At 48.8% G+C, this 17,622-nt stretch overlaps 1 protein-coding gene across 1 annotated transcript in view; it reads right to left on the reverse strand.

Moving 5' to 3' along the window:
- Window positions 1-17,622, reverse strand: part of PCDH15 (protocadherin related 15) — a 995,294-nt gene that overhangs the window by 139,791 nt on the left and 837,881 nt on the right. The window contains exons 19-21 of the mRNA XM_054174769.1: window positions 16,266-16,398; window positions 7,151-7,230; window positions 297-390 (exon numbers count right to left, since the gene is read on the reverse strand). Of these exons, the coding sequence (XP_054030744.1) occupies window positions 297-390; window positions 7,151-7,230; window positions 16,266-16,398 (307 nt within the window). The remainder of the gene's footprint in view (window positions 1-296; window positions 391-7,150; window positions 7,231-16,265; window positions 16,399-17,622) is intronic.

Below are 17,622 nucleotides of genomic sequence, written 5' to 3' on the forward strand. Positions count from 1 at the left end.
CTTTCAGGTAGTTGTAGAGAGCAATAAGGTCTCCCCTGAGCCTCCCCATCTCCAGGCTAAATAACCCTAGCTCCCTCTCCTCACAGGGAAGCAGTCACTGACTTTCAAGACCAAAGGACATTATCCCAGTGACACCCAGGCTCTATCTATGTAAACCTTTTGGAGGGACAGGAAAATAGTGGCATAATACAGACAGATTTGATCAAGACTCATATGAAAAGCTACCAGAATGAAATTCTTTCAAGTGCTTGGGAGCTGTTAGAGACCATTGTGTGAAAGGCTGACAGGATGCTCACCCCATCAGGTCTGCCATCCGAGGCTGTAACGATCAGAATGTAGCGGTCTGTGCTTTCTCTGTCCAAGGCCTTGCCTAAGGTTAGCACTCCAGAGCTGGGAATCAAACAAAAACATAACAGGTTACCAACAACAGGTTTCAGACATCTGCAAGCTCTTCTTGGTGCTACAAAAAACCTCTTCCCCTAAGCAAGTTCAGAAGCTTGTAGGCTTTATTGCAATGGTGTAGATAGGGAGTTGGGGATATTCAGTCTGGAGAAGAGAAGGCTCCCAGGAGACCTAATTGTGGCCTTCCAGGATCTGCAGGGGGCTACAAGAAAGCTGGGGAGGGACTTTTTAGGATATCAGGGAGTGATAGGACTGTGGGGGGAAAACTAGAAATGGGTAGATTCAGGTTGGATGTGAGGAAGAAGTTCTTCCCCAGGAGGGTGGTGAGAGACTGGCACTGGAGGTGGTGGAAGCCTCATCCCTGGAGGTGTTTCAGGCCAGGCTGGAGGTGGCTGTGAGCAACCTGCTGTAGTGTGAGGTGTCCCTGGCCATGACAGGGGGGTTGGGACTGGCTGAGCCTTGAGGTCCCTTCCAGCCCTAACAATTCCATGATTCTGAAACAATGAAAAGGAGGAGCCAATTTGTAATGCTTCCCACCCCTGATTTCTGTTGAATGCAGGATTAAAATAACAGCCTGGGGATTAGAAGTAAACTGCTTGGATTAACAACCTAAATCAGAAATTTAATGAAATTCACTAAGGGCAGGTTTAAATTCCTGCATCTGGGGAAGAACAACCTCATGGATCAGTACAGGTAGGGGGCTGATACACTGGGAGACTGTCTGTTATGGGTTGAATTAGATTCTCCCTCCCTTCCTCCCCCACAATAACTTAATCTTTCAGAAATATGCCCCAGAGAGCAGATCATAGAATCATAGAATTAATAAGGTTGGAAAAGAGCTCAGAGATCATCAAGTCCAACCTGTCACCCAACGCCTCATGATAACTAAACCATGGCTTCAAGTGCCACATCCAATCCTCTTTTGAACACCTCCAGGGACAGGGACTCCACCACCTCCCTGGGCAGCACATTCCCAATGTCACCACACTCAGAATTTGGAAATAGAAATGTAATTGTATTTACAAAAGGAAGTAAATATAACAATGTAAAAGGCAAGAGATGTACAGAGTGTACATATATATATACACACACACACATATACGTATAGCTTAACAACAGTATCTTCTCTTTCAGTATCACTAAGGTTGGAAGACATCTCAAAGATCATTGAGTCCAACCTGTCACCACAGACCTCATGACTAGAGTAGGGAGGACACTACTGCCCACTGCAGGCTTGAACTCACAATGTTCCCATTAAGGGTCTTAAGTGCTACCAACTGAGCCACACTACACCTACAAAATATACACAAACAGCACAGAACCCACCCTGTACCTTTGATTTAACTCTTTGTCCCTTCCCTGGGGACAAAGGGCCCCCATAAAGCTCAGCCACCCCTTCCCCCTTCTGCCTTTTGCAGAAGCCAGATAGAAAAAGGCCCAAGGTCAGAAGGAAGATAGCACAGCCTGAAAAGCCCAGAAGCAGAGCCAGCAGCAAAGAGAGAGCAAACCAGCTATGCTGCAAGATATAAGGTTTCCTACACACCAATGGAATTATATTAACCTATCTTTTGCTATTATTTTGCATCCAATCCTTTTATTATTTATATTATACTCAGAAGTCTCCAGAAATTCCTGTTTACAACTAGTATCTAAGCTAGGGACTAGCTTAAACCAGCCCAGCTGCTCTCAGGAGAAGGGCCTGGGTGTCCTGGTGGACAACAAGATGACCATGAGCCAGCAATGTGCCTGTGTGGCCAAGAAGGCCAATGGCATCCTGGGGTGCATCAAGGATTACAGAATCATAGAACGGTCCAGGCCAGAAGGGACCTCCAAAGCTCATCCAGTCTGACCTCCCTGCACTCAGCAGGGACATCCCCAACCAAACTAGGTTGCCCAAGGCCTCACTGAGCCTCACCTTGAATATTTCCAGGGATGGAAACTCAACCACCTCCTTGGGCAACTTGTTCCAGTGCTCCATCACCCTCATAGTAAAGAATTTCTTCCTGATATCCATCTCAATCTGCTCTGCCATTGCTCCTCATCCTGTCACTGCAGGCATTTGGGAACAGTCTCTCTCCAGCCCTCTTGTAGCCCCCTTCAGATACTGGAAGGTTGCTATTAGGTCTCCCTGGAGCCTTCTCTTTTCCAGGCTGAACAACCCCAGCTCCCTCAGCCTGTCCTCACAGCAGAGCTGCTCCAACCTAATCATTTCCGTGGCCCTCTCCTTCAGCTCCAGGTCCTTCCTGTGCTGAGGGCTCCAGAGCTGCTCACAGCCCTGCAGGTGAGGTCTCAGCAGAGCAGAGCAAAGTGTCACAATCACTTCTCTGCATCTCTGGCAATGTTGCTTTGGATGCAGCCTAGGCTGCCCTTGGCCTTCTGTGCTGCAAGCTCACACTGCCTGCTCCTGTCCAGCTTCTCATCCATTAGCACCTCCAAATCCTTTTCCACAGGGCTGCTTTCTCACTCCTCATCCCACAGTTGGTATTAATAGTTAGGAGGATAGATAGAGGATTGTTCAGCAAGCCCAGCCTTGAGCCTTGAGATTTCCATGAGAGATTGTACATATTTCTCAGCATTTGCTCAGGACAGAGCAATAAAATATGAACAGACGAATTTGTTAGGCAAGGAAGAGTGAATAAAAGATAAAGCAGTGCTGTGTTCAAGTATTCCTCCATACAAAGAATAAACATCAAAGTGCAGCTGAAAATAAACCACTGGCAACTAATTCTGCTATGCTAACACTGACCTTTAGCTGCATTTGAATTTCTCCATTGTCATCATATTGCTTTTTTTATCTCCTCCTTCCTACTGCTTGAACAACTGCAATCTACAGCCTCCAATGAGAATCCAGGTGACAAACATTTACCCATCCAACCCCCTGCCATGGGCAGGGACACCTCTCACCAGCCCAGCTTGCTCAAGGCCTCATCTGACATGGCCTTGAACACCTCCAGGAAGGGGGCATCCACAACCTCCCTGGGCAACCTGTTCCACCCTCACTGTCAGTAATTTCTTCCCAATCCCCAGACTAAATCTAATCTCCTTAAAAGACCTGTAGAAACTCCTGCCTTTGACTCCAAGGTTTGGATGTGCTCACATCCATTCCATACCTCAGCTTTCAAACACCTTCTTCCCTTGGGAACATGAGGAGGTAAGGAATTAGTACAGATTGTGCTCAGGTTGTGCCTGCTGAAGTACAAAAGTGGCTCACAATGCTCGGCCTAAGGATGAAAGAGGTCGAGTAGGTAGATGTAGAGGAGCTGATGTTCAGTACTCATGCCAGCAGGTAGGGAATTAAACAGTGAGTAAGTGACATGAACCAGTCATCCAGGTGAGAAAAGGGAAGAGGGCCATGGTCTTGGTCTCTGCCTTCACCTTAAAGCGTCAAAAAGTGTTTTTAGAGAACACTGACATGAATTCCCCCAGCCTTAATATGCCACTCACAGTAACTACTCACTTGGCTTAATATGAATTCTGCAGTCATCTCCTATGGAGACATCTCAGAGTCTACCAAAAACAGCTGCAGAAGGCTGAAGAATACTTTGCACAATGAGTTTCCAAAAAGCAGATGCAGGGAGAGCAGGAAGGAGAAATACTTCAAAGCTGTTTCAAAGCTGAGGCAATAGATCAAAAAGACAAACCCCTGCCTGGCTTTGTGCTGAAACCTTCAGAGTGCCATGATGCTCTGACAGACCTGGGGCTGTGAGGCTGGGGGCTGTTTGGCTGCCCCTGCTGGGCCCTGGGAGGCTGGATGGGATGGAGCAGAACTCTCAGCTGCCCGGAGAGGCCCTGGGAAGTGAAACCTGCAACTGTTGCCACACTGGCTCTGGACATCTGCAAATGTGCTGCAGAGAGCCCACCACAGATTGCTCGTCTGCTCTCAGTCTAAATTTTCATGCCACCCTGTGTCCAGTTCTGGATCCTCCAGCACAAGAAGGACCTCTTGGAGCAGGTCCAAGATGGGGCAAAAGATGATCAGAGGGTTGGAGCACCTCTTCTATGAAGACAGGCTGAGAGAGTTGGGGTTGTTCAGCCTGGAGAAGAGAAGGCTCCAGGGAGATACTACAGAAGCTTTCCAGTATTTGTCGGGCACCACAGGAGAGCTGGAGAGGGGCTTTTTACAAAGGCATGGAGGGACAGGACAAGGGGTAAGGGCTTCAAACAGGAAGAAGATGGATTTAGACTAGACATTAGGAAGAAATTCTTCCTCGTGAAGGTGGTGAGGCACTGGAACAGATTGTGCAGAGAAGCTGTGGAGAGTCCAAGCCTGAAAGTGTCCAAAGCCAGGCTGGATGGGGCCTTGAGCACGATGGTCTAGCAGGAGGTGTCCCAGTCCATAGCTGGAATTAGATGATCTTTAAGGTCCTTTGCAATCCAAATCATTCTACAGTTCATTACTTGACTTCCAGAATACCTTCATGCCATGGGCCAATAAGTTGCACCCATTTAAAAGTCTCTCTGGTATGGAGAACTCTGAGAGGTCTTAGGGTACGATGTGAACAGTGCTGTGACAAGCACCAACTAGACAGAACAATTACTCACTGAGTAATCTCTCTTTGGAGTATGTCTCATTTAGCCAGGCAAGCTTCACATTACTCCAGTTGTAAAGGTCTCAGGGTGATTCAGAGCAGGCTTCTTTATAGTAAGGTCAGGAACACTGTGTCCAGTTCTGGAGCCTCTAGCACAGGAAGGGTCTGGAGGAGCTGGAAGGTGTCCAGAGAAGGGCCACGAGAAGAAGCAGAGGGCTGGAGCTGCTCTGCTCTGGAGACAGCCTGAGAGAGTTGGGGAGGAGAGGCCTCCAAGGAGACCTAATTGTGGCCTTCCAGTATCTGAAGGGGGCTCCAAGAAAGCTGGGGAGGGACTTTTGAGGCTGTCAAGTAGTGATAGGACTGGGAGGGATGGAAAAAACCAAATAAAAATGGGTAGATTCAGATTGGCTGTGAGAAAGAAGTTGTTCCCCATGAGGGTGGTGAGACACTGGCACAGGTTGCCCAGGGAGGTGGTGGAAGCCTCCTGCCTGGAGGTTTTGAAGGCCAGGCTGGATGTGGCTGTGAGCAACCTGCTGTAGTGTGAGGTGTCCCTGACCATGACAGGGGGGCTGGGACTGGTGAGCCTTGAGGTCCCTTCCAACCCTGACAATTCCATGATTCTGTGATTGCTGGTGCAGAAAACTCTGCAGATCTCTGTTGGAGCTACAACTGCCAGCACTGGCACCGAGCTGACAAAGCCCTTCCCTGATCTGAAAACTCCAGCCCTAAGCAATGAACAAAACCAGAGCCCAACATCCTTTCATGCTCTTGCAACCTCAGTGGGAGATTCCTCTGTAAGTTGCTCCTCTGCTTGCCTGACAAGTCTTTACTATTAAAGGACCCATCAATTTTGGTGGGTAAGTGCATCAGCACCCCTTGGGGTCTACAAGGCTTTCAACTCCTTGCTGTGTAAGTGATTTGATTCCCTGTGTGTGAGAGACCTATCCCAGTGAGAAACCTCGAGCTGATTCAAGATACACAGATCTGTCTCAGTACAATCTCTTCCTCACACTGAATTAGAACAAGATTTTGCAGCTGTATCCACATAATGAATAAGCCCCAGGTTTTGTCCCATCATGGAATGACAGGATTTGTAAGGGACCTCTGGAGATCATTGAGTCCAACCCCCTTGCCAAAGCAGCATCTCCTAGGGCAGGTCACACAGGAACACACCCAGATGGAGCTGCTTGAAGGTCTCCAGAGAAGGAGACTCCACAACCTCTCTGGGCAGCCTGCTCCAGGGCACCAGCACCCTCACAGTAAAGGAGTTTTTCCCCCATGTTGAGGTGGAACTTCCTGGGTTCCAGCCAGTCTCCATTGCCCCAGGACACCACTGAAAAGAGCCTGGCCCCTTATTGACACCCACCCTTCTGATATTTCTAAACATTCATGAGATCTCTTGTCAGGCTGCTCTTCTCCAGGCTAACCAGCCCCAGGGCTCTCAGCCTTTGCTCATCAGCCAGATGTCCCAGTCCCTTCAGCATCCTCAGAGCCTCTGCTGGACACTCTCTGGTATATCCCTGCCCCTCTTGAACTGGGGAGCCTGGAATTGGACACAATCCTCCAGATGTGGTCTCACCAGGCCAGAGTAGAGGGGCTGAAGAACCTGCATTGACCTGCTTACTACACTCTCCTTGAAGCACCCCTGGATGCAGCTCACCACCCTCCCTTCTTCCTACAACAACAAAACAAACAAACAAAAATTACTTTGGAGTATAAATAATTCTTGGGCATAATAAAGAAGGTGGTGGGACAGGCACAGTTCTGTCTGCTGCTCATCATTTGGAGATGTCCCCTCTCTTTCTAACTCTATTTATAAAGTAATTATTCAATTGAAGGAAAAGAGGTTCCAAAACAATGCTCAAAACACTTCCCACTACAGCCCCAAATGCTTCAAGCCAGGAAACTGAAGCAAAACTTGTCCCCGTCATTAGTCAAGAGCTGACAAGCAGAAGGTTTCTAATTAATCCCTGGTCACTCTTTGAAATAGAATGTTTCCAGCTCGGTGAGCTTTACCTACTGAAGTGTTTAAAATAAATAAAGAGTCCCCTGTGCAAAACTCCAGACTGCAATAACATCCCTGGACCTCTCATTAACATCTAAGAGCCAGTCTCAGGAGGAGCTGAATTACTGATTCCAAGCCTTTTCTTTCCCTCTCAGCCCACACAGGCACTTCACTGGAAAGTTACAAGTCTATTTGCTAAGGGTTTTACACTTACCTTTGAGAGAGATTAAAAACTTGCTGAGGATCTCCATTCTGAATGAGGTATCTTATAGGGTCACCCTCTCTATCAAAAGCCTTCAGGAAAAAAAGAAAAAAAAAAAGGAAAAGAAAAAGAGGATAAAATTAAGTCAGTTCCAAAGCCTTCTTTTCCTACCTTCAATTTAGAAACTGGGAAATTAACCCCTGAATTTCTATTAAGGTTATCTAGTGGACGTGGCACTTGGTGTCATGGTTCAGTCATGAGGTCTGTGGTGACAGGTTGGACTCGATGATCTTTGAGGTCTCTTCCAACCTTGGTGATGCTGTGAGACTGTGATTCTGACTCTCTCTAAGGCAACAGTGGTAATTACAGGCAGGCTACTCAGGGGAAAGCTGCAGCACCTCAGGGTTCTTGTGCTGCAGAGAAGTGACAACAACACAGAATCACAGAATCACCTGGGTTGGAAGGGACCCCCAGAGAAGGGCAACAAAGCTGGGGAGGGGTCTGGAGCACAGCCCTGTGAGGAGAGGCTGAGGGAGCTGGGGTTGCTTAGCCTGGAGAAGAGGAGGCTCAGGGGAGACCTTCTTGCTCTCTACAACTCCCTGAAGGGAGGCTGTAGCTAGGTGGAGGTTGGTCTCTTCTCCCAGGCAAGCAGCACCAGAACAGGAGGACACAGTCTCAAGCTGTGCCAGGGGAAGTTTAGGCTGGAGGTGAGGAGAAAGTTCTTTCCAGAAAGAGAGATTGGCCCTTGGGATGTGCTGCCCAGGGAGGTGGTGGAGTCCCCATCCCTGGAGGAGTTCAAGAGGGGATTGGATGTGGCACTTGGAGCCATGGTTTAGTTGTCATGAGGTGTTGGGTGACAGGTTGGACTTGATGATCCCTGAGGTCTTTTCCAACCTGGTTAATTATTCTATTCTATTCTATTCTATTCTATTCTATTCTATTCTATTCTATTCTATTCTATTCTATTCTATTCTATTCTATTCTATTCTATTCTATTCTATTCTACGCTATGCTACGCTATGCTATGCTGTGCTGTGCTGTGCTATGCTATGCTGTGCTATGCTGTGCTATGCTATGCTGTGCTATGCTGTGCTATTCCATGTTACTGGTCCTTTGTATTGTTTTTACCTTACCTGCAGGGGATTGTTTAGCCTGCTGAAGAGCAGCCCCAGAGGGGACCAAGAGGCAAAGGCTGTGGGGCAAGAGGCTGGGATCAGACTCTTGCCAGTTGTACCCAGGGACAGGATAAGGGGAAATGGGCACAAAATGCAACCCAGGAAGTTCCATCTTAACAGAAGGGAAAAATTCTTCCCTGTGAGGCTGCTGGAGCCCTATAGCAAGCTGCCCAGAGAGGCTGTGGAGTCTCCTTCTCTGGAGAGATTCCAAATCCACCTGGCCATTGTGATCCTGGGCAACCTGCTGTGGATGATTCTGCCTTAGCAGAAGGGTCGGACTGGATGATCCCCAGAGGTCCCTTCCAATCCCCAGCATGCTGGGATTCTCTAGTCCTGTCCTCACTTCATTTTCAAGGGTGTCTGAGGAGGTTTGTTTATGGTCTGGATTCATTCACAACAAGCCAGAAGACTTTCAAAAAGATTAAAAAAAAACCTTAAAAATGCTTTAGTTCTCTTAATTTCATTTCTGTGTCCAAAGAAAATCAGATAAACATCCAGGTTGGAAAAGCCCCTCAGGACCACCGAGTCCAACCACTGACCCTACTCTACAAGGGTCACCCCTAAACCATAGCCCCAAGCACCATATCCAAACCACCTTTAAACACATGCAGGGTTGGTGACTCCACCACCTCTCTGGGCAGCCTCTGCCAATCTCTGACCACTCTTGCTGGGAAAAGCCTTTGCCTGATGTCCAGTCAAAACCTACCCTGGTGCAGCTTGAGGCTCTTCCCTCTTGTCCTATCACTGTGAGATGAGACCACTAGCAGCCTGTACCTGTCAGTCAACATACTTAAATAAATCATGGCAAATAGTTTATCCTTTAATTAAAACAAACAATCTTCTGGTTTTGTTTAACCCTAAAGAGCAGCATAAGGGAAAGCCCTGAAGCCTTGCAGCTGAGAGAAGAGCAATAGAACAGAGCAGAATAGAATAGAATAGAGTAGAGTAGAATAGAATATAGAGTAGAATAGAATAGAATAGAGTAGAATAGAATAGAATATAGAATAGAATAGAATAGAATAGAATAGAATAGAATAGAATAGAATAGAATAGAATAGAAGTAGAATAGAATAGGATAGGATAGAATAGAATGAACCAGGTTGGAAAAGACCTTCAAGATCATCAAATCCAACCTATGACCCAACACCATCTGATCAACTAAACCATGGCACCAAGTGCCTCATTCAGGCTCTTCCTAAACACCTCCAGGGATGGGGATTCCACCACCTCCTTGGGCAGCACATTCCAATGGACAATCTCTCTTGCTGGGAAGAGTTTCTTCCTAGCATCTAGCCCAAACCTCCCCTGGCACAGCTTGAGACTGTGTCCTCTTGTTCTGGTGCTTGTTGCCTGGGAGAAGAGACCAATCCACCCACCTCTTCTTTGGCTCAGTTGCATCCAGTGACTCCATAAATCCTACACAACCAGCTGATGTTGCTTCCTTGTTCAGCTCATACCTGGACCCTATTTGTTTTGCAGGCTCCCAGAAAAAAAAATGACACCATTTGCATATTTTAATTAATAATGGCTGGCAGCACATGAAGCAATAAAATGCCTCCCAGGCAGGCAATAAACTCAGAGGTTTATTTACAAATTAATGCTGTGGAGATCATTAAATATTGCATTACTTCATCTCCAGTGCTGTTAATTAAAACACCAATCAGCTGGGTCCATTAGAACATAAAGTAGTAGTGGAGGGTAAAATAGAACCTTCCATCATCTGCATGAGCAATTTGAAGGGAAAAGGGGACAATAAATTGGATTTTTTAGTTTAAAGCCTGATAAGCAACTGTAAAGCAGCTGCATTTGTGTTGTTATTGACTCAATGATCTTAGAGGTCTTTTCCAACCAGAGCAATCCTATGATTCCATGACTGGCACTGCTGTTTTGCAGATCTTCAGAGGGACAGATAAAACAACTTGCTTGCTCTCTCCCATGGTCTATAATCCTCATGCTGGATGCAACACTAGCAAAATGTTAGTGAGAAACAAAAGCATGACCTCTTAACCCTGCTGCACCAAACTGCTGACCAATGCTGTTTAATATCTTCACTAGTGAACACAGAATCACAGAATTAACCAAGCTGGAAAACACTTGGAGATCATCAAGTCCAACCTATCCTCCAGCACCATCTAATCAACTAAACCATGGCACCAAGTGCCTTGTCCAGGCTCTTTTTGAACACTCCCAGGGATGGTGACTCCACCACCTCCCTGGGCAGCACATTCCAATGGCCAGTCTCTCTGTCTGAGAAGAATTTCTTCCTAGCATCCAGCCTAAACCTCCCCTGGTGCAGCTTGAGACTGTGTCCTCTCCTTCTGTCACTGCTTGCCTGGGAGAAGAGACCAACCCCCACCTGGCTACAACCTCCCTTCAGGGAGTTGTAGACAGCAAGAAGGTCTCCCCTGAGCCTCCTCTTCTCCAGGCTAAGCAGCCCCAGCTCCCTCAGCCTCTCCTAGGGCTGTGCTCCAGCCCTCTCCTCAGTCCCCTGTGCTCCAGACCCCTCCCCAGCTTTGTTGCCCTTCTCTGGACACCTTCCAGCAGCTCAACCTCTTTCCTAAACTGCGGAGCCCAGAACTGGACACAGGACTCAAGGTGTGGCCTAACCAGTGCTGAACACAGGGCAGAATGACCTCCCAGCTCCTGCTGGCCACACTGTTCCTGATGCAGGCCAGGATGCCATTGGCCTTCTTGGCCACATGGGCACTCTGCTGGCTCATGTTCAGCTGCTGTCCACCAGTACCCCCAGGTCCCTCTCTGCCTGGCTGCTCTCAGCCACTCTGACCCCAGCCTGTAGCACTGCCTGGGGTTGCTGTGGCCAGTGTGCAGAACCTGGCACTTGGATGTGTTCAATCTCCTGCCCTTGGACTCTGCCCATCTGTCCAGCCTGTCCAGGTCCCTCTGCAGAGCTCTCCTACCCTCCAACAGATCCACTCCTGCCCCCAGCTTGGTGTCATCTGCAAATTTACTGATGATGGACTCAATCCCCTTGTCCAGATCATCAGTAAAGATATTGAACAGGATTGGGCCCAGCAGTGATCCCTGGGGGACACCACTGCTGCCTGGCTGCCAGCTGGCAGTGCCACCATTCACCACCACTCTCTGAACCTGGCCCTCCAGCCAGTTCCTAATCCAGATCAAGAAGACCCTGATGAGGTTTGCAGACAACACCAAAATGAATAGAATGGAATGGAGTGGAGTGGAGTGGAGTGGAATGGAATGGAATGGAATGGAATGGAATGGAATGGAATGGAATAGAATAGAATAGAATAGAATAGAATAGAATAGACCAGGTTGGAAGAGACCTTCAAGATCATGGTGTCCAACCTATCATCCAACACCACCCATCCAACTAAACCATGCAACCAAGCACCCTATCAAGTCTCCTCCTGAACACCTCCAGTGATGGTGACTCCACCACCTCCCCAGGCAGCCCATTCCAATGGGCAATCACTCCCTTTGTGTAAAACTTCCTCCTAACCTCCAGCCTAAATCTCCCCTGGTGCAGCCTGAGTGGCAAGGTTTGACACTCCAGAAGGGAGAGGCACCCTCCAGGAAGTCCTGGACAGGCTGAATGAATGGGCTAGCAAGAACCTTATGAAGTTCAGCAGGGACAAGCACAGGGGCTTGCACCTGGGAATACATAACCCAGGAGTGAAGCTCAGACTGGAATCCACCTGGCTTGAGAGCAGCCCACTGGAAAGGGACCTGGAGGTCTTGGTGGACAGCAAGCTGAGTAGGAGTGAACAAAGTGTTGCAGTGACAAAGGCCAACAGGATGCTGGGCTGCAACAACAAGGGCTACACCAGCAGGGATAAAGAAGTCATTGTCCCACTCTACTCAGCTGTGATAAAGCCACACGGCAATGCTTGCAGTTTTGGTTCCTGCTGTACAAAACAGATGTGGGCAGGTGTCCAGGAAAGGGCCAAAAGAATGATCAGAGGCCTGGAAGGCCTCTGCCATGGGAGGAAAGGCTGAGAGAGCTGGGTTTGTTCAGCCTTCAGGAGAAGAGAAGGCTTAGGGGAGCCCTTATCACCATGATAAAGGGGAAGAGCCACTGCTGTTCCACCAAAACACTCACCAGTGTCCTGGCTGGGAGGCTGGTCTAGTTGAGGATGTCCCTGCTGACTGTGGGGAATTTGGACTAGATGACCTTTGAAGGTCCCTTCCAGCCCAAACCATTCTATGATTCTTCCAGATTTACTCATCTAACTTTCCCAAGCACGATCAGGGCAGTGATTGTCTCCCTGTACTCAACATGTGTGAGGCCACACCTTGAATACTGGGTCCAGTTTTGGGCCTCTCACAACAAGAAGGACATTGAGGTGCTGAAGTGTGTCCAGACAAGGGCCACAAAGCTGGTGAAGGGTCTGGAGAACAGGGCTGGTGAGGAGCACCTGAGGGAACTGGGAGCTGTTTAGTCTGGAGAAAAGGAGGCTGAGGGGAGACCTCACTCTCAGCAAATACATAAAAGGAGGCTGGTGCAGGTGGCTGTTGGTCTCTTCTCCCAGCTAACATGTGACAGAAGAAAAGGCTTCCTGTTGCACCATGGGAGGCTCAGGCTGCCCATTAGAAGCAACTTCTTCACTGAAAGCCTTTCCCAAAGACTGGCCCAGGCTGCCCAGGGAGGTGGTTGAACCTCCATCCCTGGAGATGTTTCAAAGAGCCAGAGATGTGGTGCTGAGGGCCATGGGTTAGCACCAGGTTGGTGGAGTTAGAGAATGGTTGGAGTGGATGATCTTAGAGGTCTTATCCAGCCAAAACAACTTCATGTCTTTATCACCATTTGAAGAGCAAAACAAACTCTGGGTGAAATGTGAAATGAATTATTCCAACAACAAAGTTTGCTTTATAACCACACTTAAATTGGATTAAATGTTGGAATACTAAAACCTCCTAACCTTCCCTCTGCCTCCCAAGAGCACCCAAACCTTCAGCCATACACTCCAGCACCTCTCCAGCAAACACTACTGGTTCTATTTCTCAGCATTCTTCTTGCTTCTGCTACTCTTTGAGGTTTCCAAAGCTGAGCATCTCCCCAGCAGTGAGGAGAAGGCTCCTGAACAGAAAGGCTCTTCAAGCCAGACCTCACTGCAGGCATTAAGGACATGCCAGCAGTTAATTTTCATCCCAGAGCTAAATGAGTCATCCTCCCTCAGCACAGGTGACTCTCAGCTTAACCATGCAGAATAATCTTCATCCTGCTTCAGCAAATGACTTTAACAGAACCTCACCCATTCACCTGCATCAGTGACTTGCTTGGAGCCCTTTCACTTCACACATTTTTGCATTGAATTCTTGTTTTTTCTCATTTTATTCATTTACTGCATGGGTAAAACACAGAACCATGTGCTTCAGCTGCTGGGAATTGATCTCACTCATAGAATCATGGAATGGCAGGGACTGGAAGGGACCTCTGGAGATTATATTGAGTCCAACCCCCTTGCCAAAGCAACATCTCCTAGGGCAGGTCACACAGGAACACACCCAGATGGAGCTGCTTGAAGGTCTCCAGAGAAGGAGACTCCACAACCTCTCTGGGCAGCCTGCTCCAGGGCACCAGCACCCTCACAGTAAAGGAGTTTTTCCCCCATGTTGAGGTGGAACTTCCTGGGTTCCAGCCAGTCTCCATTGCCCCAGGACACCACTGAAAAGAGCCTGGCCCCTTATTGACACCCACCCTTCTGATATTTCTAAACATTCATGAGATCTCTTCTCAGGCTGATCTTCTCCAGGCTAACCAGCCCCAGGGCTCGCAGCCTTTCCTCATCTGACAGATGTCCCAGTCCCTTCAGCATCCTCAGAGCCCCAGTTGGACACTCTCTGGTATATCCCTGCCCCTCTTGAACTGGGGAGCCCATGACTGGACACAATCCTCCAGATGTGGTCTCATTAGGTCAGAGTAGAGGAGCAGGAGAACCTGCCTTGACTTGCAGGACACATCTTTCCTAACACACCCCAGGAAACCATTGGCCTTCTTGGCCACAAGGACACATCGTTGTCCTGCTGGGAACTTGCTGTCCAGAATAAATCCACTCAGTTCATCAGACTTCAGCAGAGCTATGCTGACTTAAAGCAGACCAGGCTGGCACTCTCTCTCTGGTTCCTGTTCTGCTCAGGCATCTCCAGTCTTCTTCCTTTGCACAGCCTCACGTGATGTCTGATTAATGCTATCATCTTTCCAGGAACCAAGCTCAGGAGAGCGTGCTGTAATGAGTTGATTGCTCTAGACTTGAGGCCATAATTATTTCATAAGGATATTAACACCCTGATCTCTCCCCTCCCCCTAAGAAAAATATCTGAAGAGTTGTAATTTATCCACCTATTTCACACAGCTGGTTTGCAAGACCTGTGGAGCAAACACAATGCAGCAGCAGCTGAGGGAGCTGTAAATAAGCTGTTAGCAGGGGGGTTGTGGTGTGAGTAAGCTGCAGTGTGGCTAATTTGTTATTCTCCTGGTGTGAAAAAGAAGAGAAAGCTGATGTCCTAAGCATGCAGCAGCAGAAAGAACAGCAGGAGGCAAGCAGGTCAGGGAGGTTCTCCTCCCCCTCTACGCTGCACTGGTGAGGTCACATCTGGAGAATTGTGTCCAGTTCTGGTCTCCCCAGTTCCAGAATGAAAGGGACTTGCTGGAAAGGGTACAGCAAAGGGCTACGAAGATGCAGAGGGGACTGGAACATCTCTCTGATGGGGAAAGGCTGAGAGAATTGGGGCTGTTTAGTCTGCAAAAGAGCAGCCTAAGGAGGGATCTCATCGATGCTGATCTTCAAGAGTGTGTGCCAGGAGGATGGGACCAGGCTATTTCCATGGTGCCCTGTGACAGGACAAGGGGTAGGAGGCACAAACTCGAATGTAAGAAGTTCCACCTAAACATGAGGAAGAACCTGTTCAGATGAAACCTCCTGGATTCCAGTTTGTGCCCACCGCCCCTTGTTCTGTCACTGGGTCCCACTGAAAAGAATCCTCTTGCCCCTCCCCCTGCCCCTTTATCTCTTGCTGATCCCGTCTGGGGCTGCTCTTCTTCAGGCTAAACAGCCCCAGAACTCTCAGCCTTTCTTCTTCACAAAGATGCTCCAGGCCCCTCAGCAGCTTTGGACTATCTCCAGTCCCTGTCTCTCTTGAACTAGGGAGCCCAGAACTGGAACCAGTACTGCAGATGTGGCCTCACTAGGGCAGAGTAGAGAGGGAGAAGAACCTCCCTCAGTGCTGGTCCCACTCCTCTCAATGCATCCCAGCACACCATCAGGTTCCTTGGCCATGAGGGCACGTTGCTGGCTCATGGTGACCTTGTTGTCCCCCAGCACTCCCGGGTCCATCTCTGCAGAGCTGCTTCCCAGCAGGTCCTCCTTCCCCTGTCCTGCTGCAGGAGGTTGTTCCTTCCCAGGTGCAGGACTCTACCCTTGCCCTTTTGAGCTTCATGAGGTTCCCTCTGCCCAGCTCTGCAGCCTGCCCAGATCTGTCTGGATGGCAGCACAGCTTGAGGGGTGTCAGCCACTCCTCCCAGTTTGGTACCATCAACTTGGATGAGAGTGCCCAGCACCCCTTCATCAATGCTGTTGATGATGATGCTGAACAACACTGGACCCACTCCTGACCCCTGGGGAACACCATAGGGCTCCAAATGGACTCTGCACTGCTGATCACAACCCTCTGAGCTCAGTTGTCAACCCACCTCACTGTCCACTTATCTGATCCACACTGCCTAGGCTTCTGTGTGAGGATGTTATGGCAGACAGTGTGCAAATCATTGCTGAAATCAAGGTAGGCAACATGCAGTGCTAGCCCCACATCTACCTGGCTGGTCACAGGTGTGACCATTACAATGAAATGCTTCTCAATCCCTATAAAACCCTCTCAACTCTCCTTCCCCCCTGTATGCAAGGGCAGGGGTGTGCAGGGCAGGGTCACAAGCAGAAGGCAGGTGGTGAGGGCTTGCAGGGGAGCCTCTGTACCTGCAGGTTCAACAGAACAGCTCCAATCCTCATGGCCTCGCTGACCTCCAGGCTGTACATCAGCTGGGGAAAGCGAGGAGGGCTCTGGTTGTTGGGTGGAAGGACCTCAATGTAAACAGTGGTAATAGAGCTCCTGCAATGAAAGAAAGAAAAATAATCAGTCAAAGCCAGCCAAAAATCAATAAACCAACAGGCACAAGGCAACCAGCAGTGTCTGTTTTATACACTGTGTGTTCTCTGGCTCTAACAACCTCCCTTTGAAAGCTTCAGGACCTATTTTTCACTCTCTATCCAAACTAAAGCAGACTGCCACCTTCACAGAAGAGAAACCAAGTCACCCCCTTAGAAGCAACCCAAGTGCTCCTTGAAAAGCAAAGCAGTAAGGTATCAGCTGCACACACTGCACCCACAGAGAAGACTCACAGTCCCCTGATCATTCTGTGTCCTGTAGAAGAGCATGACAAGCTCTGAGACGGTAACTGCTCCTGCCATGCACCATGTCCAGCCCTGCAGCACTCCCTGACTGCAGGGTCAGTTTGCTGTCTTTCTTTGGAAGAGGAACAGAAAGCATGGATGGAGAGGATAATGCTGGGAGAAGGCAGATGTACATAACTCTAGGATAGGTTGCAGCATTCTCCTTAGTATCAGGTGATAGGATGAGAGACCTGAAATTGTGGCAGGGGAGGGTTTGGTTGGAGATTAGGAACAATTTCTTTACTGGAAGAGTGGTGAAGCTTTGTAACAGGCTGCCCAGGGAGCTGGTGGAGTCACCATCCCTGGAGGTGTTCAGGAAACATGTGGCCATGGCACCTGGGGACATGGTTTGGTGGCCATGGTGGTCTCAGGCCAATAGTTGGACTCAATGATCTTAGAGGCCTTCCTCAACCAGTTTTATGCATGTTGTGGTTCACACCAAGAAGCCCAAACCTACCTCAGACTAGTCAGCCATGGCAATGCAGGAGACATCAAAACCCACTGAGGAAACCTGACAAACCCTTTGCCTGCACTGAACCTCCAACCCATTATTGCAGGCAGCAAACATGAGGCTCCTCTGGAACACTGACACTCAGTACACAGGCTCTAAAGACCATGCTGCAGGCACACTTGCTGTTCAACCACTCCAAACTGACCAAGTGAGCCAAAAGTCTCCCAGAAGTTGTGAGACAGATATCAACTCTGTCTTTTCTCTTGCATCTTTGGATAGCCATTGGAATAGGGTCACCCATTAGGAATAGGTTGGAGGAGTCACTGTCCCTGGAGGTGTTCAAGAAATGCATGGCCATGGCAGACTGGGACATGGTCTAACGGCCATGGTGGTGTTGGGCTGATGGCTGGACTGGATGATCTTAGAGGGCTT

This window comes from Dryobates pubescens, chromosome 30 (assembly GCF_014839835.1).
Source record: "Dryobates pubescens isolate bDryPub1 chromosome 30, bDryPub1.pri, whole genome shotgun sequence".
Classification (NCBI taxonomy): domain Eukaryota; kingdom Metazoa; phylum Chordata; class Aves; order Piciformes; family Picidae; genus Dryobates; species Dryobates pubescens.